The sequence below is a fragment of the Vanessa cardui genome, chromosome 26, assembly GCF_905220365.1.
Source record: "Vanessa cardui chromosome 26, ilVanCard2.1, whole genome shotgun sequence".
NCBI lineage: Eukaryota > Metazoa > Arthropoda > Insecta > Lepidoptera > Nymphalidae > Vanessa > Vanessa cardui.
The window spans coordinates 9,199,335-9,220,769 of NC_061148.1; the positions used below are offsets into that span (position 1 = coordinate 9,199,335).

General features: G+C 31.3%; 3 protein-coding genes across 3 annotated transcripts in view; 2 read left to right on the forward strand and 1 right to left on the reverse strand.

Annotated features, from left to right (window-relative positions):
* Window positions 1-239: 239 nt before the first annotated feature.
* Window positions 240-2,060, forward strand: LOC124540829 (zinc finger protein 26-like). The gene is made up of 2 exons (XM_047118553.1): window positions 240-550; window positions 746-2,060. The coding sequence occupies exons 1-2, from the start codon at window positions 356-358 to the stop codon at window positions 1,961-1,963; spliced, it is 1,413 nt and encodes a 470-aa protein (XP_046974509.1). The 5' UTR covers window positions 240-355; the 3' UTR covers window positions 1,964-2,060.
* A 364-nt stretch (window positions 2,061-2,424) lies between these two features.
* On the reverse strand, window positions 2,425-4,417 carry LOC124540828 (zinc finger protein OZF-like). Its single transcript, XM_047118551.1, has 2 exons — window positions 3,957-4,417; window positions 2,425-3,884 (listed from the first exon to the last, which is right to left on the reverse strand). The coding sequence occupies exons 1-2, from the start codon at window positions 4,146-4,148 to the stop codon at window positions 2,679-2,681; spliced, it is 1,398 nt and encodes a 465-aa protein (XP_046974507.1). The 5' UTR covers window positions 4,149-4,417; the 3' UTR covers window positions 2,425-2,678.
* A 1,531-nt stretch (window positions 4,418-5,948) lies between these two features.
* LOC124540819 (rho guanine nucleotide exchange factor 11) overlaps window positions 5,949-21,435 on the forward strand; it is a 183,343-nt gene continuing 167,856 nt past the window's right edge. Inside the window, exon 1 of the mRNA XM_047118540.1 lies at window positions 5,949-6,226. The gene's annotated coding sequence lies outside the window, so the exon portion shown is untranslated. The remainder of the gene's footprint in view (window positions 6,227-21,435) is intronic.

Sequence of the window (21,435 nt, forward strand, 5' to 3'; positions counted from 1 at the left end):
TTGTTAGGATATTAAAAAGTAAAAACATAGCTTTTCAAACTATAAAAATATAGGAACATTATTTTAATCGATTTATACAACATTAAATAATCAACTACAATCGAATAATAATGTTAATAAAAGATAATGATGGTTTTAAATTTTAATAGCTTTATAAATATGCAAATACCGACACACACTTATTATATGAAAAATGATATTTAAAATTTTGTCGCTGGTAATGTGAAAGATATTTGTGATATTAGTCATTAGAGAAATGTCATTTTTAGACAAAACTAAGTTAAGGAATTATTTCCTGTAAGATGAATTACTAAAACTTTACTGCTGTTTATGTATCCTAGTAGTTAAATAAAACATGGAAAATACAGAAGTGGAAGACCAAATAACTTTATCAGCACTAAAATTCGTATGTGGCGAAAATGAATACGTTTGTAGGTTATGTTTATCACCAGCCAATAACAAATATATAAACATAGAAGACACTGTTAAATTACAGACATGTTACTACGAAAATTCGATTTCGTATCAAAGTATGCTTTGCAATTTAAACGTAAGTATTATCCATACAAATGGTTGTCTCAGCTCATTATTATAAGTATAACAATACGAATAAATGTTGTTTATAAAAAAATGGATTTGCCATTTACGAGTAAAAAAAGGTCTTGTATTTTCACCGATCTTTGGACTCAGTTAAAATCCTGTTTTGTGTTTACTATCTTTTTTTTAATATTAACAATTTTAATAGGTACCTGAGGAACCTCTATTGCCTCAAATTCTTTGCAAGAATTGTGCGAAAATAACTATTAACTGTTATTTATTCCAACAACTCCGTCAGTTCTCCATGGATAAATGGGTCAAAGTATTACAACTTTTGAGAAATTCTCTTTCTCAATTGGATTCACTCAAGACAGATACTCAAACTGCATTTTTAATTTTAAATAAGACTGATAATCTTGTATTTACAAATCATAAAAGTTATGAAGTTAAACCAAAGAAGGTGGCCATTTTAAAAGAAATAATGAGGAGTTGCCGAAAGTATATTCAGGCCCAACAAAAATTGAAAGAATGCATATGTAATGAATGTGGCGAAAAGTTTCCTACTCATTTTCTTTTAGTAAAACATATAAAGGCTCACAATAAAACTCATAACCCTTGCAAAGAATGTCCAAAATCTTTTTCTACACCAACACAATTACAAGAGCATATGGAAAGAGTTCATTATCCAAAGACTTTGCAATGTGATAAATGCTCCTACATGTCTAGTACACTCAAGATATTAAAATCACATGAAAATCATTACCACATACCAGCTAAGTGTAAATTGTGTAATATTGAGTTTCTATCAAGAAAAGCGCTACGAGCTCATCTTGACAATCACAATGCCAAAGTATGTTCTCTGTGTGACAAAAAATTTCTGAACATACATACTTTCAAAGTACATATTAATAGATGTGGAATAACAGGATATAAGCCAGAGAGATATGTTTGTGATATTTGTAATAAATGTTACAGTAGCAAAAATGGGCTAAGATCACATTTAAAGATTGACCATGGATTTGGAAAAGTATTATCTTGTAGTTGGTGCAATAAGAAATTTGATGCCAGTAGTAGATTGAAGGACCATATTGTTAAACATACAAAGGAAAGAAATTTTCATTGTAATCTATGCGGTGGTCAGTTTGTTACGTACCCAGCTTTAGTATACCATGTAAGGTTACATACAGGAGAAAGACCATTTCCCTGTGATTTATGTGATGAAAGTTTTCTTTCAGCATCACGGAGAATGGAACATAAAAAACGAAAACATATTGGACCTACAAAAGCTTGTACATTATGTCATATGAAATTTATTACTAGTCACCAGCTACGTAAGCATTTCCAGAGGCATTTTAACCCAAACAGCAAACTATTTATCACAAAAGCTGATTTATTAGAATTACAAAAGGCTGGAAAACAATTGTAATTACATACTTAACATTCCACATTTCTTTAACAGGATGTATATTTATCTTTTTAATTAAACAATGTTTTTATTGACTAATAAAGAAATGAAATCTGAATGACCTTTTATTATTTTTATTATCTACAAAAATACCTACATAATAAAAAATCCATAAAATATCCCATTTGAAGCAAACCTTAAATGTTTAAGTTACTTATGCAGCTCTCTCTTTTCCAAATTTACTGATGAGATAACATATGGCTGTGTTTATTTTAAGTACACAAAAATAAATTTAAATCTTAAATGAAATATAAATATTTATTGTTTGTTTTTCCCAATTTTTGATGACATTTTAGTAACATTATCTATGAAAAAAATGCTAGCATTCTGTTTTTCAGAGTAATAATTCAATAAATAAAACAAAAAATTATGTATAAATAATTTATTGACTAAAAAAAAAAGAGTACACCCATGCAAATCAGGGATGTATTTTTTTTATTTGAGTAATTGGAAATGATGTTCCATTTAAGGTTTGATTTTATTGTCATTGAATAAAAAAAATATATTTAATTTAATTAGAATGCTTTAATAACCTATAATAAACCTAGAAGAAATTATAATTTTTACAATAACCTAAGCTTTTAATTGCTAATAACAGATACAATATTAGTAAACAATTTTATATCTTTAACTTGGCTACAGCTTGGTTTGTTTGGTTAATGTAAAGATATCACAGTTAGTTTTCAGTTTTAATGATAAATCTTCGCATGTTCTGTTCAACTGGTAGATTTGGAGGTATCATGTTTCTACCGTAGTACAATTTGCTAGTGGGGTCATGATGTCTACTTATATGTTGTTTCAAGAAATGTGTAGTGACAAATTTTCGTGAGCAAATTTCACACATTAAAGTCGGTCCTACATGTTTAAACTTAATATGTTCAGCTCGAGCAGAAGCATTGACAAATCTTTCACTACAAAATTTACAAGTGTATGGCTTTTCACCAGTGTGTCGTCGGGTATGATATAAAAGTGCTTCTTTTGAAACAAATCTACTATTACAAATGTCACATTTAAAATTCTTTTCACCTGTATGTTTTATCATATGAACCTTCAAATAACTGGGTGCGGTGAACTTTTTACCACATTCTTTGCAAACATGTGGCTTAGCATTTCCATGTGCAAACCGATTGTGTACCCTTAGTCCCCCCGGGGTACTGTAGGCTTTTTCACATTTCTCACATGTATAGGTTTTCTCCATATTACTTCTAATTGGATGAGGGTCAATTAAATTATTAAGACATAACTTAACATGCTTTTCATAAAATTCTTTAGTTGTGTATGATTTTCCACACTTTGGGCAGGAACTTTTTGCTTTATGCTTTTCTTCATGTATATGTAATTTATCTAGGCCATGACATGGCTTACCACATTCCTTGCAAACATATATATTATGAAGCCTATCTTGATGGTCTCGTAGGCCCTCTTCGGTACTCCTATATTGTGGACACTCAGGACATTTATACTTATGGCTAAGACTCTCATGAGAGACCAAATCAATGTCACTCTCAAATGTTTCAGTACACTTATCACAGGTCAAAGTTCCATGTATTGCTAAGTTGTGTGCCTTTATATCTTCAAATGTATTAAAATATTCATCACAAAGATGACATTCAAAAGGTAATTTTGATACTATAGGTTTTTGCTTCTTTTGAGGTTTATCCACAAGTAGCACTTTAGAATCTAAATCCTCTATCACAATATATAATGTCTTATTTGTATTGCTTGTATCGATATCAGTGCTAAAGTTATTTGTGAGATTTTCAAATACTCCATTCAGAATATGCGACGAATTCTGACATTTTTCTATAAAACGAGCCGATGAGAGCGCAATGTTAACACAATCAGTACAGACTGCTTCAACCCCGGTTATTTCATCACAAATCTGTAAAAGGAATCTTACTTAGAAACATATTTATAGAGTATAAATTAACAATACATGGTAAGCTATACTTACAGTTTCATCAAAGAGTTTTGTTAGAATTTCAGAAAGCGGCTGAAAAATACCACTAGATGGATATAAAGAGACTGCATCATCAAAACGAACATACTGCTCTTTAATAATCTTTAAACATAACCTGCAATGGCTGTACCGTTTCTCATTCAAAATGTTTGATACAATTATATTCAAATTAATATCTTCCAGCATATTATATAAGTTATATTATTAAAGTTAATACTATAAGTAAACTTGATTAAAAATTCAAAATAGATTTAATCAAAAAATACGCGGGCTTTCAAAACCTTTCGTTCAAGAATTCGATATATACGTGCAAATTAATTGAGCGCCATTTTATGTCAAACAAAATGATACTTGGAATTCTTTATTCATATACCAGTAACAGACATGGATAAGTTTTTTTTCATTAATAAATTTAACTTACAAAAAACGTTTAAAAATAAATAAATTATATTTGTTTATTAATTAGTAAATTATTTTGTTATTAATTCTCAATATATTTTATTCGTTATATTTTTTTTGGTAGCCATACACAAATGATTTGTCATAATTAAATTCGTTGTTTTGACGTTTACGTTCCGTTTAGGTTTATTTAAATATTTTTGAAAGAACATATTTGTTCCAAACTTCTTTTCAATTTTTAGAAAACTGTATAATTTCCTTAAACTAGAATGAGCCACCGAATAATAAGCAACAAATTAAATTGGTACCTTATTAATAAATCTACTAAATATTTATTTCTTTGTCTTAAGAAATTGAATCGTGAAGTGTTTTTAGTCTATATTATTAATAAATTATGATGATGATAATTTACTATAACATTTATCAAGTTTTTTACTGCTTAAATAAAACTATGCTTAAATTATTTTTACTCTCTTTGGAAACATAATGAATGTTTAAGTTTAAAAGATATTTGAACACGAACGATATTATGAACTATTTTGTTACGTACGGATATCTTAAAAAATACATGTTTATTATAATGTTATAAGTCAAGAAAATCATAACACAGGCATTCAGAAAATCAATATATAATATTAAATACAACAAACTAATATGAATGGAAATTAAAAAATATTGTTATTAGAAAACATCTTTCTATTTAACAAACATTTTTTTAAACGATATAAAATTTACCAATCCACACCAAGTAGACGTTTGTTTGCTATCATTTTTCCAACAACTTTTCGTAAAACGTTACTGGCATCATCAAAAACTTGGTTGAAATCAAGAGGAAATTCTGGAGGTATATCTAAAAATATATATTTAGTAAACGCTTCGGTATTTTTAGGTTAAATGTAATAAATAATCGGAATAATAACAAACATGAAATTAAAGTTCCTTTATCTTCTTCATCTGTGTCATCAGAGTAAATAACGTTTACATTCATCTGTTCCATGAAATAAAAAAATAAACATTAGACAACATAAATCATAAATTACGATTAAATGTTAACTTTTCTTACAATTATTAAAAACAAAGCAATATTTCTATATTTATATTCCATTTTGATAGTTTAATACATAACAATAACACTCTTTGAGGAAGCACAGCTTAAAACTATTTAAGACAACTGCGAATATTTTTTTGATTTACACTAAGGAGGAAACATACTGAAGATAATCCATTATTATCTTTGAAACAAAATTCTTAAAGTAGTGTTAAAAAATTGAGTTATATATAAATTAAAAAAAAATGACGCGATCATAATTTATCACGGGGCTTAAAGATACTTTGTGATAATTTACCAGTACCTTATTAAGTTAATCGTTAATTTGGGAGGAGCAAGTAGTAAATGAAAAAATGCTCATAATAAAGTTTGTATACGTGTATAAGGCTTAAAAGAAAAATAACCACAATGGAAATGAATACAAAATATTGCAACAGTATTGTACTTAATAAACTATAGACAAAAATGTCTGTGTATAGGCGTCATTATTTTAAGCCACTGCATGCATAAGAGCAGAAGCGTGTCTATGACATTTAGTCGACAATTAACAATAAAGCAAAATGGCTGAAACTCGTTGGTCTGCGACAGACGTCCCGTGAAATATGTGTAATATTGAAGGGTCACTATTGTAAATAAACATTAAAGTGCAAGTGGCGTATTTCTTGTCGTGTTCCGTGATAGTGCATGCTGTGTTTACCTGTGTGTTAACATTGTGATAATACGAATATAAAGTAAAGTTTTTAAGTGTTTTTGTGTCTTGTTTTTACGGAGATCATCAACTTGCTGTCTGATTTGGATTTATGTTTACTTGGTTACGGTTAGTACTATAAAACTATTTTGTATATTTTTATTCTAAAAATTAACTTTCCGTTGGTATAGTTTCTGTGATGCGTGTAAATAATTTAAAAAGTTTTGACAGATTTTTTTGTCTCGTACTTTTTATGTTTTTATAGTGAGCGCGAGCGAGAAAGTAACAGTAGAGTATGTGGAGTTGTGTCACTCCCTACGTTAATGGAAAGTGTGTCGCGTATTATTGTTTTGGTGGTGACCTATTACGAAATAGTAGATTCATAGAGCGGTTGTCAGGTCGGAGGTCATTCAGAGGCAATTAGAGGCCGGTCCTCTAAGATTAAGTGTGACATAAGGCGCGTAGGCTGTCAGTCTAGCGCTTAGAAGTGACATCATTACAGCGTATTTTTAGGAAATATTAGATGTTTTTAACATTGTTTATACACAAAGAAGACTTGCCAGGGTCTGGCTGACACCGGCGACGTCTCGTCCACGTTCACGTAGACTCTGTCGCCTAAATAATATAATTTATTGTTATCAAAGGATGTAAGTAGATTAGGTCAATGTATGACTTGTTTGACAAAGAGCTAACTAGTAGACCAATAAGTTTCAATTGCATACTTTATTCATTGGCAGTCAGATATGGACTTGTAATCTAACTAAACTCATATCAGTCAGTAAATAAATATTATAAATAAACTTCAAGTAACCTAATGAGTACACAGATTATATTTAATAGCTACATACTAATTATTTAGCCAGAAATATCTAAACATCATGTTTACAATTTTAATTATCTGTTGTTAACTTTATTTCAAGATTAATAAAAAAACAAATAATCATGAGAATTAATTAAGAAAATATTATTGAATACTATAAACATAACTGTGCACAAAATAAAGGCTATAATTATATTCAAACTAATGTATTACAGCTCACTGACTTCAAAAACGGAGGAGGTTCTCAATTTGAGTGTATTTTTATTTATTTAAACAAACCTACAATATCAGAAACTACATTGATATGATGCATTGGTACTTGAAAATAAAACCTCAGAATATTTACAAAGAAAATAATCAGTTTTTGTTAAAAGTATATTTTTACCTTATATTCTATATTATAACTCACATCTATTTACATAGAAAATCTAATGCAAGTATTATATGAGACATATAATAAGTTATATGTATCTGAATATGTAGCTATGGTATTATATTTATAAGGTCGTACAAGCTAGTAACTAGATGGTACAAATTGGAATTTAATTATTTTTAACAATTTAATCATACTAAGTCTGAATAATTTGCTCATGAGTCTAATTGCTAGCTTATAAACAGAAAGATTAGAAGACTAAAAGTCCAGATTTCTCTTCTTACCTTTTTTTATTTAAAATATATTTATACTTGACTATAATATCTGATAACTGCTGCAACAGGTTCATTTAGTAGTCAGTCAATTTATAAATTTTTACAAAATACATTATTTCATAGTATTAGAATAATATTTTTATATTTCTTACTTTCTCGTCATGAAGCTTGGTTCAATGAAAGAGGGTAGAAGTAGATTATATTTTTTTTAAGAATGCTAAAGCTTTAAATCATATCACATAAATTGACTTCGAGTTATTTAGCCTGAGGCTCATAGGCCTTTCATATATAGTTCAATAAAAATATGTAAATTTGGTGTGCGAAAGCAAATTATTCATTACACAATTAACTTGCATAATAGTAAAAATTCTTGATAATAACATTGTATTTCTACATAACCTAATCTACTAAATCTATGTATGAAACTGTTATACAAATTACTATAATTTAAAATGATTCTCGCGATACATACTATTATGTATTTTATAATATTTGTGTTATAAGTTATAATTGCTTGGCAAACTGTCTTGTTTTCATATGTTGTGTTATGCAAGTTTTTAGTTGTTAAATGTTTATGAGCACTGAAACATTTGTAGCGCTGTGACCTTGTGTATAATGGTCTTTCTAACTATTATATATAATAATTGATTTGTCCATAAATTATATTCCGGGAGTTATGTCCTATTATTGTTGTTTATTGGTATATTTTATTCATATAATATGTGGTTTTTATTAACTAACTGCTTAAAACTTATATCTCTTATTTACTTTAAAAGGTTTATTATTATTTATTATAAAATATTAAAATATATGTTTATTGCAAAACTCTAAGTTTGAAACAATAATTGTAGAATAATAACCTATACATAGTTCTATAGGTTCCTTAAAGTGCTGTATTAAGTTATGGTGACAATATGACTTCCTATGACTTTTGTCAATATTTCATCTATTTTTGTTCTATTTGTATTATCTGTAGTCCATGAAATATAACTTTTTGCATATATTGTTCAATTGTATTACATGGAAAGACATTATAAATATTTATGATTTGAAGTAAAGTGGTATAATTGCCCATTTAGTTGTTTCAAGAGAAACCTCTATGTCTGTAGTGCCCTTCACGCCTCATACACATTTATCCTTGTACATGCGTGTGCTGAATATTTCGATTTCAAAAACTGTTAAATTAAAGCCTCTAAAAAGCAAGATTACAATCAAACTCCTTTGATTTTTGTGTCATGCGATTATTTCATTTTACTATCCTATATTCTACTATTAATATACCAAAATATATAAGCACATTAGTCAAAACATATAGCTACAAATGGTTCAGAAAGTCAATTCTAGCCAGAAGAACCAGCAAGAAACTCAGTAGTTATTCTTTTCCATCGTTTCATTTACAGAGTATATCGACAATGTATGGCAATGAAAGATTTCCTAAATGAAATAGTCAAATAAAGATGATCAAAAGATTTATAATCATAAATGAATACTCTGCCCATTTATGTGGGGTTTGGCCAAATGTGAAATTTGCTCGAATTAAAATTTGGCACATATTTATAACCAGTCGCCAGTCAGTCAGCAGTCAGACGCCAGTCAGGCGCCAGCTAGACGCCAGCCAGACGCCAACATATCTCGGGAATGTATTGGTTAAAGGGTTGGTAGGGACCACGCGGCTATCAATGTAACACAGTTATTTATTCGCACGTAAACGGCCATTATAATCGTGGCTTATTGTAATAGAAATATCCATATTCTTGTACACTTGAAACTCTACCCCTTTAGGTTAAGGTTCCCGGTTTGTTTGCGTGTGTGTGCGTTACGTCGCGACGAGTGAAATCGGACACGTGTATGCTTAGTACATAACGTCAGTGGTTCGCAATCTTTAACAAATCAAGTACTTTTTTTTTAATTCATGTTATGACTAGGAAATAAAATATAAATACGTTTGAAAAGTAAAAGCCTAAAACCCGGAATATGTACATGGAATATGTACCATTTTCTTTTAATAAAAGGATCCCTTTATTACAGTCTTTTTTGGGACGTATGTATTCAAAATTTTGACGTATGAATTTATTTTTGATGCGGAACATTTTTTTCTCTATGGGCTTCATGGAATGATAGTATTCTGTGCACCACGGATTGAGACCTATTGCCCTAAGCTCTTATCGTTTTAATATTCTATACTAGAGTTGAATGATTTAAGCACTAGATCCTAGGAAATATATTAAAAGGGGTTGTTTCATGCAAAAGAAAACCATGATAGATAAGATCTACGAGATTCGGTTTCTTAAGTAATAACATTCATAATTAAAGTACTTCATAAATCAGGAATGATACTCAGTTGCAAATGTATGTATAATAAAAGACTTAATATTTTGTTATTTTTTTTTGCAAAAGACGTTATGAAATCATATGTGTAAAGATATATTTATCATTTAAAATATAATTAGTACACATAGACTATAAAATATAGCCTATGCCTTCATTGCAGTTCATGTTTGCTTCATACAAAGTACATTAAATTCTGTGGCTTGGCCGTAAAGGGCAACAGAGTTATTTTAACATTTATAATATTATTATATATAAATTCAAATGTACATACTATACTATACTTACACATACATATACGTAATATTTATTTTATTAAGAATGGTAATTGGTGCGGCATCTGTTATAAACAGTCTCAAAACTAAATTAATTAGATAAGACCAATGAGGATACTCACATGTAGCTTCTAAAATGCTAGTCAAACATGGATTGACCAATCCTGAATGGTTATTTGTCAAACGCAGCCGATGACGTGATATTCGACGAATGACCGTTCGCTGTTTACTCAGATTGATAAATCTGACACTGCTCATTATTTCAGAAAGTAGCGATTGGTTTCTTTAAATTACAGAGATGCCAAAAGTTGCATCAATATACATAAGTGCTTTTGACTTTTTTTATTTTAATTTAAACTAACGACCCTCCCTGGTTCACACGGGTGCAATACTATATGTTTTACAGATTTTTTTTTATTTACGATAACATATTAGAAACATCTAAAAATATCAGTATTTATTTTACTATATTGTTCACGTATTATATACAAAAACCTTCCTCTCGAATCAATCTATCTATAAAAAACTGCATCAAAATCCTTTGCGTAATTTTAAAGATGTAAGCATACATAGGGACAGAGAGCGGTAAGCGATTTTTCTTTTATACTATATAATGATGCGCAAATATCTGAAAGAGCCTAAGTTCATGCTAGTTAAATTATATCACTTGCCTGTCCTACGTGGTTAGTGTTATTAGTGCGTATGAGCACGTAAAGCAGCGATTATACACTAGTGAAAGGATACAGTAAGAGCGTGCTACGTAAGAGCTGAGTCTGAGGCGGTGGCGACTGGCGGTGTGCGTCGAGACGAATGTAACATGACACCGCTAACATTGTGTGCTGGTGCTTAATAAGCGCTAATGGCCATTGGCCCTTCGTGCTCGGAACGTGTACGCATAGTTTTATGAGTTGCTTTAATGAAACCAACCCCTTCAACGCAGCTAGCCATCGCATCCTCGCGATATTGTTACCGAATAAATAATTATAGCCGAGCCGGGATATCTCATTGGATAGATTATAGAGCTTAAATGGGGATTATTATGTGTTGTTTTTAATTGATCTCGTGTTTGTCGTAAAGGAAAATATTGTGAGAAGATCTATATGTGTCGTATGATATACTGGCAAATATTTGTCTGTCCAGAGATTTTTTTTTATAAATGATGGAATATATACGGAAAAGATGTAGTAGCCTAAATACCCTTTATACTTTGAGTAAGGGCATAGCCCTAACTTGAACAATCTGTGCGGAAACAGGTGACAAACGCACACACGCATACATGATATAAGAGATTTCGATATTTTCAATATTAAAAATACGAAAGACTTAAATAATCGAATATTATCCCCACGTTGCAGTAATATAACTTAAATATCTTATTATTACTATTATAATGACCACAAAATATCAAGGGATACATTTTCGAATTTAGTAAACAGTAGCGATTGTTTCTCTAAACGGTAACGTACAACGCAAATGCAATGCAAAGCAATCGATTCATGATCCCGCAGTAAAATGTAATGTTCTGCCTTTGTAGTTGGCGCCATAAACGTTTAGAAACGCGTCAATTTACGGCTAAGACCAATTCGCTTTATGCTTTGGTTATTCCGTACGGTCGGCGCTCACACCGCACCGTAAACATAACTGGTTAAAATTGCAACTTTTGAATTTGGAACTAGACGAATTCTTCATCGTCCAATCATAGTGGTGACAGTCATGTCGGATTATTGTCTCTGGCTTGATTCCAATTTTAAAATTATTTATTATATGTCTCGTTGCGTCTCGTTGTGATTTTAAAATTCTGTATTACTTCACGGTCAGTTTTTACGACTTCAATATGTTTATTTCGATCTTTCCGCACCGAGGAATGTATGGTTTATTAAAGATTCCTTATAGTGAAACCATTAATTGCTAACTGTCATCACGACATTTATAACGGAGCTGTACACAAATAGCTGAATTCTTGTGGTTCCTGTATTATTCGATCTAGTTTGTAACTGAGCGGAGCGTGGACCAATATCGATATGTTTACTGTACTGTAGTCGAAGTAATAAGAGTACTTCATTGCTCTTTGACCACAGAATCTCGTAAGCTAAGGTCGTATCTATTTGATATTGAACGTATGTTATGAGATCTAGTAAATGTTTAAGCATTACATTTGCATTAAATAATCTGGATTAGTTTACGTTTTCTATCGAAGAATTGTTGACTGGTTTATTACTTAGATATATAAAAAAAGAACATGTTACTTACGCTTGTCACATTATTAGTCTAAATTAAAAGCAGACGAAAATGCCCAATATACGAAATTTATCTGAACTTTATCTTCTGGTATAAGTTTAATGTTTATTGGTTTAGTACTTTGAAGTTAGTCGGTACTAAAATAAATATAGCCATCTCCTCATACATTAGTTTATTGGCGACTCGGCCCGACTTGATACCCTATAGCACTCGAGTACTATGTAGCTTAGTTAGTACTACCCTTGAAATTTTTTTTATTCCAACATAATTTCCGGAGATTACACAACAAACAAACTTTACTTTACTTTAATTTACTTTTACTTTACACAACAAACAAATAATTTACCCCTTTACATGTATACAGATACAATATTACGTGTTGGTATATTATGTTTTGAAGTTGTTAATCTAGATGTTATGATGAAATGAATGACTAAACTCTAAGATTATCTAATCAAAATGTTTTATATGTACATTGCGAATCATATGACGCGTTTAAGTTAAATAACATAGTTATCTTACCAGTAATTCAATAAACTTTGACATCATTTTTTTTAACTTTTACTTATCAAGATTGATTGTGTATTTAATTTGTCATTTCCGCGTCTTAATTATGACTAATGACCTTTCCTAATGATATGAATATAACTCTCGAAAGAAATAGGTACATGGAAATAAATATAATTCTGATAAAACGTGTCGTAATTTTGACGTCGCGTCGGTGTGATAGAAGCCAAGAATGCAACAGTAGCACCGACTTCTGATATTGGCTTAAGTCGTAACTTTAGCAATATCACAATTTCGTTTACAATTATTCATGCATATATATATTTAATACAGTGACGCTATGTTCGCTCTCGTATTATAAAACGATGACATAATAACCTGGTCACAATTTGAATATATTCGTATATTGATAGCAAGTGGGTATGCGGTGCCAAATTGTCGCTTTGTTCGTAAATGTTGATATGGTTAAAGTATTTAAAAAAATCGATGTATGGCTAAACTTTTTAACCGACTTCAAAAAAAGGAGGAGGTTCTCAATTCGTCGGGGCCTTTTTTTTTTTTTATTTTTTTTTATTTTTTATGTATGTTACCGAATTACTCGAAGATGGCTGGGCCGATTTTGACAATTCTTTTTTTGTTTGAAAGGGCATGTTTTACAGGTGGTCCCATTGTCAGGAGAACAGGATCTGATGATGGGATCCTGGAGAAATCGAGGGAACTCCTCAAATTTTATAGGCACACCTATAGTGATTTCGGTTTTATTCAAAGTGGCTTGGTCATATGCTTACGAAAAGTGACATTTGATGAAGTAGAACTGATGATGAAGACCACAACTGGTAATCAGAACCTATTAGTAAGTAACTATTTTACGGGTTTAGTTCTATTTCTTTAAGATAGTCTTCAAGCAATTGATGTTAGTAAACATGCCTATAATGAAGTCTAGCTGATGGTGGACTACCAAGAGAACTCCTCAATGATTAACGGTATTGCATCGGGAAAAATGGTATTGTCTAATTGACGATGAGCAGTTAACATTAGGCTATTGTAACTTAGGTAACGCTTAATTTGAGTTGCAGTCCACATCGTATTGAAACGGCGTTGAGTTATGTTTAGAGTCGAAAGCCGAAATGTACTGAGTATAATAAAGTGAATGACAAACACTACCAATTGTAATTATAAATAACAAAACAACACTGAAAAGCAGTAAATAAATTTTTATAAATAAAAAATAACCGCCTTCAAAAATTAACTAAAAAGAAAAAAATAATCAGTTACATCCATATCCAATTTACGATTTTTTAATCACCTTTTGAAGTCGGTGCTAACAAAGTAAATAAATTCCTATATTGAAATCATTTAATTTGTATCGATAGTAAGGTTTGTCTAATGGTGTCATCTATACAATAAATAGATTTAGGTTTGTATGTATGTATGATGTACCTATATTAGCAATTTTGGCACCGACTTTGAGAGGTGATTAAAAAATCGTAAATTGGATATGGATGTAACTGATTATTTTTTTCTTTTTAGTTAATTTTTGAAGGCGGTTATTTTTTATTTATAAAAATTTTGACATCCGTGGTCGAGTAGGGTGTACACCGGTTTTCATAGGTATTCCACTACAAGGTCCTGGGTTTGACTCCCGGCCGATTCGATGTAGAATGTTCATTGGCTTGTTATGTTCTTGGTTCCTGGGTCCTGGGTATTTGTGGTACCGTCGTTACTTCTAATATTCCATAACACGAGTAAATTTGTAGTTAGTTATATTGGGATCAGAGTAATGTATCCGATGTTGTCCAATATTTGTTTATTTATAACCAGATGTAGTTAACATCTAGTTAATTTCAACTCAAGCTCAAAGGAAACGTCATAAGTCATCTTGCACGTGTTGGACACCTACCACATTTATACCAGATTGGATCAGCGTGCTGAAATAATCACCGAATTATTTACAATGGGGCTATTAAACAGAAGTATTATATTGACTAGCTTTTACTTTTACCTATGTATCATATATTCCTGAAAAGTGTGTGTGATGTTATATTCGTAAAAAGTGTTCTCCTAGACAAACCTACACAGAACTCTTTAAATTATATAGAAACTATCAGACCCAGCCACGCGTTGCTGTGGCTACATTATACGTTGAATGAATATTGTATGATAATGTTTTGCCAAAAACTTCTGAAGCACGCTGATTGTTATAGCACCAATTTCATGTCAAAATATTCAGATTCCTTTGTATGATGCTCCTTAAAAAAAGGCAGCTTTATTTTTAATGATATAATACATAGATGAAATATAGTGCTTACGGGTTCTAGATTATAATCCAGCATATTATGTTTTGACTGATATCGTTTTTATTTTAATAGATTATATCGGTACTATACATTATCACATTCATTTACATTTAATTACACTAATGACCGCTTTTAATTGGTAGTAGGGTCTAGTGCACATACACCTGGATAATATTTATTTATTTATTTTATTTATGTACCAACAGAATATACAGAGAATTATATACATGAAAAATGTGTACATAGGGATAACTTATCTCTAACAAGAGATCTCTTCCAGAAACCCTGAATCTAGTGGAGATTATTTGTAGTACAGATTTATGGTGTAGGTACAATATCAATTAGTTTTATATTATAAAATTCAAGTAGACTTAACGATAAATTAATATATTACACACTAAATACAAATAAATACATTAATATATACCTATATATATACATATACACATATATATATGTATATATTATTATTATATACATATATATACATTCAACGTACATAAATACAAAAATATATATATATATAAATACATACATATAAAATAAATTAAACTTAAGTGGAAAGAAAGTGTTGCTTGACTCTGATTTTAAACGAATTTATTGTAACATTATTATAGAAAATATTATCGGGAAGAGAGTTCCATAGGCGAGCGGCAACAACGAAAAACGAGTTACCATAGGAAGTAGTATTAAAAAATGGTACCTCAAGAGTTTTCGACGCCACACATGCGCGTACTGGTCTTTCACGAGCAGGACAGAACAGAAAACGCTCATGTAGGTAATCAGGGCTACCATGTTTTAATATTTTAAAAAGAAGCGATAAAATGTGCAAGCTCCGGCGAAGTCGGATAGGAAGCCACTTTAACTGACGTCGATATTGAGAAATGTGATCAAATTTGTGCAGACCGTAAATGAAACGAATGCACAAATTTTGAAGTCTATCTAGTTTGTCAAGCAGCTCATCATTCGCATCAAGATAGCAAACATCAGCGTAGTCCAGGATGGGAAGAAGAAGGGATTGTGCAAGTAAAATTTTTGTTTTGAAAGGAAGGAAGTTCTGCAAACGTTTTAGAGAATGCAGAGAGAAATGGACACGTTTACTGACTTCGTTAACCTGAGCTCTCCATGATAAATTGCAATCTATAACTAGCCCCAGATTACATGCTTGGTCACTATATGTAATTTTAGTTCCACCATAGACAATTGATGGTACAATATCCCAATTAATCTTGCTACGTAACTGTCTGGTACCTATTATCAATGCCTTCGACTTCAAGGGATTAACAAGAAGACCAAAGGATGCAGCCCAGTTCTTAATTTTTGCAAGATCATAATTGATATCATGTATGGTCGAACACAGATTTGATAAGGTGGCGTGTCTATAAAGTTGTAAATCGTCTGCATAGAGATGGTAGTGAGAAGAAATAACTTTGGTAATTTCATTAATGAAGATTGAAAACAGAAGAGGAGAAAGTACGCCGCCTTGCGGAACGCCAGCAGAGAGATCAGCCCAGTCCGAGGAAGCCTCATCAGACTTTACCATCTGCCGACGACCACGAAGATAAGATTCGAACCAATCAATCACAGGCTGAGCAAAGTTAAGTGAGCGAAGGATACCAAGCAATACATCAAAGTCGACTGAATTAAAGGCATTGCTAAAATCGAGCAAAATGAGAATAGTAAACTCTCTTTTGTCCATAGCAAAGCGAATGTCTTCAGTGACTTTAAGCAGTGCGGTGGAAGTACTGTGACCGGAACGGAAACCGGATTGAAAAGGACTAAGGAGATGATTATGTGTTAGGAATTCTGACATTTGCTTACGTACAACGTCTTCAAGGATTTTTGATAGGATAGGCAAAATAGAGATGGGACGAAATTGTGAAAATGAAGATGGATTTGATATTTTAGGTAAAGGAATCACGTGTGCTAACTTCCAAACTGTTGGAAAGGTATTGGATTCAAAGGAAAAGTTTATAATGTGAGTAATAACAGGGTTTAAAGAGTCAAGGACAGGTATTAACATATCCCGACTAATGTTGTCATTACCAACCGCCTTGGAAGTGATAGACAGGATTCTTCTCTTGACTTCGCTCTCTGTGACTGTATGAAAATTAAAAGGGATACAATCAGGCGTGATGGCGTTCGCCATCTTTAACAATGTTTCAGCCTTCGTAGAGGCTGAAATTGTTAAAGGGGGAGTAGAAAAATGTTTATTTAGAGAATTCAAATCAAATGAATGTTGAGAAGATTTTGAGGGATTACCCACGCCTAAGGAGTTAAAAAATCTCCACATTTGTGAAGTGGTCAGTTTATCGATGGAGGAGTGGATGAAACGGCGTTTAGCATCTCTACACATCCTATTGCAGAGATTTCGCAATTTTTTGTACGTCGCAATATTGAGGTCAGTAGGTTCCCTTTTAGAGACTCTCTTGGCTTTATCACGTTTTGCCATCATATTTTTAATATTTTGAGTAAGCCAAGGTGCGGGTAGATGTTTTACCTTAATTTTCCTAATTGGAGCGTGCTTGTCATACAATTTTGTCAAAGATTCGTTAAAATAGGCCACCTTATCGTCAACATTCGTAAACGCATACACATTATTCCAGTCAATACTATTGGCGTCATAACATAAATTTGCAATATTTATATTTTTCATATTGCGTCTTAAAATTGTTTTGGTCTTGCGCTTTGAGAAGGAGAGTTTATAGCTAACGAAGAGTAAATCATGGAAGGAGAAAGGAGCTGTCAGCTGACCATGAGCTGACACACTGTGAGGGTTGGAGACAATAATGACATCAAGAAGAGACGGAGTACAATTAGGTGAAAAATGAGTTTCTGAGAGAGGAAGGATAGTATAATTAAAAGAAGACACGATAGATTTTAGATTTGTCGGTCTGTGATCATTTTTCACGAGACAAGTGTTAAGATCACCCATTATGATCACATGTTCATAAGAAGGTGAAAGTTTCTCAAGAAGGTCTTCAAAGGTGTTAAAATAATTAATTTAAATATTAATTATAGGACAATAGAGGACCCCTAAAAGGAGTTAAGTGTGATGGGAAGAAATTTCTATGAAGAGGTATTCAAGGATGTTAGGGGAAAGGTTTGATGATTGTTGTATTAACCGAAAGGATATATTATTTCGTAAGAAAATGCAAACACCTCCCCCTCTCTGAGAAACTCTGTCATTACGAATTAGAGTGAAATCCGGTAAAGTGTAAAGAGTCGAAGGAAGAGAAGGTTTTAACCAAGACTCAGAAACAAGGATACCGTCGACCTGCACGTTGCTAAATGATGTGAGAAAATCAGAGTAATGTGCCGGAATGCTTTGCGCATTTATATGTACAAAATTAAGACCATTAGAATTGCATGCATTAGAATATATACTGTACAATTACTATTTAAGTATATAAAAATGGTTTTATATAATGTTCTTCATTTGTTCGTCCATTATATATAGTCTAATATATAAGGAGATGTTTTTGTACTCACCTTCGTATTTTCCAATGATATTTCCTGTTGTCCCAGCACAAATGACCCGTGACAGAAAAGTACAATGCCTTACACTAAACTTTATTAGCCTGTAAAATAAAAATGTCATTTGTCGTTGTTTGATAATTTGGTACATTTACTAGCACATATTACATTACATTACGTTGACGATAGAACATGGCTTATATTGTACGCATAAGTATGCTTTTTAACCAAATCTTCGAATTATGCTGTCAACTTACAATGTCTATTTGAATATCAATAATTATTTCCATAAATCGCAATCGATTTTCTGACTAAAGATAACATAGTAAATGTCTTTTGCTAAACTGTCCGTTCAAATTATTTATTCCATAATATTATTGGACCCACATTGATCTAATTGGTGATTGAAAATGATCGATCACTAAGCTTGCAATAGTACTATGTTTAACTACGAAAGCAAAGGTCGATCGGTGTTATACAAATTTATTCGTAAATATTTACGAATAATCTTCCATTTTACGCCAATTTTGGATCAATATATGAGATTTGGGATTGTGATCGAAATCGAAATCTTCCTTGATTATAATTTTGGTCAAAACGATGTGATAAAGATTATCATATATTGTTGTAAGTATTAAATAACAAGCATTTATACTTTATTCAATACACGCTGTATTGAATAAAGTATAAATGCTTGTTTGATTCAACTAAAGAGGTTATAACCAAAGAAAAACTCAGAAGAGATCATACTTTAGAAGTGGTGCACGTATAAATATAATTTTTAGTCATCTGATATGATTGCTGTGCTTATTCCACTTAACAGGTTATTTTAATTGTTCGAGATAAAAAAGTAATACACACATTAATATAGAGAGTTACTACGGTTTATCAATTGCTATAGATAGACGCTCAATTGATGATGATTATAGTGCAAATTTTTATGTTAATTACTTTTTGATTTTTTTACTATTACTTTTTTTATTTAACTTTTAAAGTAAGTTTTACCAAATATCAGTAATGCATAATGCAATTAATTGTTCAAAATTGAATTGAGTTGATTAATTCGCTTGAAGGTAAAACTATACTGATACAGTAAATCTTTTGATAATATCAGCCAATTGTTTACTTTAAGTCATAGGGTTTTTTTACTGTTAAAAATAATGGAATAAAAAAAGTAATCGGTCCAACTACTGGAGATAAGTCTCATCTCTCGGTTAAAGCAAACAAGTGCTGTCATCGTGAATGCATTTTTCTGCACGGTGGAAGTGCATAGAATTTGTAATTGGTGTCAACTTTGTCTTTTAACATCGTTAAACGTAGTATACGTTAAACGTTTAACGCTGCTTGACGTTATTAAGTTTACATAAACAAATAAGAAAAGAACAAAAGATTTATGTGTTCGTGGCTGTTGTATATGCTGCTTATATTACTATATATGATGTTTATTATGGGTCTTATCGTGTCTGAATTATTTATCAAATCCACGTGTCCAATAATTGGTCCTTCTAAACATATATCGATAGTATTTCGAGCGAATACCCTGTTCCGTGGAAGAATCAATTATGTTCTGGCCACTGGGCAAAACCGGTCTCGAAATCTTGCGCAAGCGACATCTATCATTCGACGGATTTATTATGGTCGATATCTGTATCTTTGTAAAACTGACACTTCGTATTATATTGTGCTGTCTTTATTCACATAAACATTGTTACCTTATAGTAAAGTAAGTTCGAACTGAAATAAGGTTATTATTTCAAAAAGTTACTCTCCCGTTGTTTTTGATTGTTAGTAGTGTTAGTATTATTAGGTTATACTTTGGATAAAGTAATCTGTATCATATATTTTTAGATAAAACAGTTTAAACCTTTAGGACCATATTCTACCAGGCTGCTCCAATGCGGTTTGGTGGACTTACATGTGGCAGAATTTCGTTGAAAATAGACACATGCAGGTTTGCTCACGATGTTTTCTTTCATCGCTGAGCTCGAGATGAATTATAAATACAAATTAAGCACATGAAAATTCAGTCGTACTTGTCTGGGTTTAAACGCGCAATCATCAATTAAGATGCATGCGTTCTGACCACTGAGCTATCTCTATTAAAAAAAAAAACAATTTGCCTTACGCGCTGGATTATTAAGTGATTGCTTGGTCGCTGTTGAATTTAATTCTTATAAATATGAGATACGTTTAGGTAATGAAGGTCATTCTAGTATTTGTTTGGTCCACCAAGTGCTAGTGCTTCGACTACATTATCTGATATTTCAAAACTAGATCTTTCGTTCATAGGAATGAGGTCATTGTTATCGAAACTATCACGTAACTTATTAGTTTTCAATACTTGTTTATTCGTGTTATTTGTGATATTTCAAAATTAATAAGCAACTGATAAAATATAGTGTGTAATGATACAAGTTGTGTTTGAAACTACAAATGTAATACAATTAAATCGGTAGTAAATCTGAAAGTTATGATGCGGTTTATTAGAATAAGATACAATGCAACATTTATTTCGTTTTAAATAGGTTAGTTGTCACTACTGGAAAACACTCTAAAAAACATACTTTACATAGTCAAAAGGTAACATATAAAATAGTACAAAACAATGCTAAATATTCCTAAAATCTTTGGAAAGTTAATGCCTACGAACATTTGCCACCATAACCGACGACCTAGCCTGGTCTACCAATTAACGACCGCTTTCGAATTGCCCATTAAAAATTCCCTTGAATTTTCATTAAAGCTTCC

Bases quoted from the DNA above. Each gene is read 5' to 3' on its own strand.
- LOC124540829 (XM_047118553.1), top strand. From the start codon at position 356: ATGGAAAATACAGAAGTGGAAGACCAAATAACTTTATCAGCACTAAAA. The intron at 551-745 runs GTAAGTATTATC...CAATTTTAATAG, and splicing joins GTATGCTTTGCAATTTAAAC to GTACCTGAGGAACCTCTATT.
- LOC124540828 (XM_047118551.1), bottom strand. From the start codon at position 4,148: ATGCTGGAAGATATTAATTTGAATATAATTGTATCAAACATTTTGAAT. The intron at 3,885-3,956 runs GTAAGTATAGCT...TTCCTTTTACAG, and splicing joins CAAAACTCTTTGATGAAACT to ATTTGTGATGAAATAACCGG.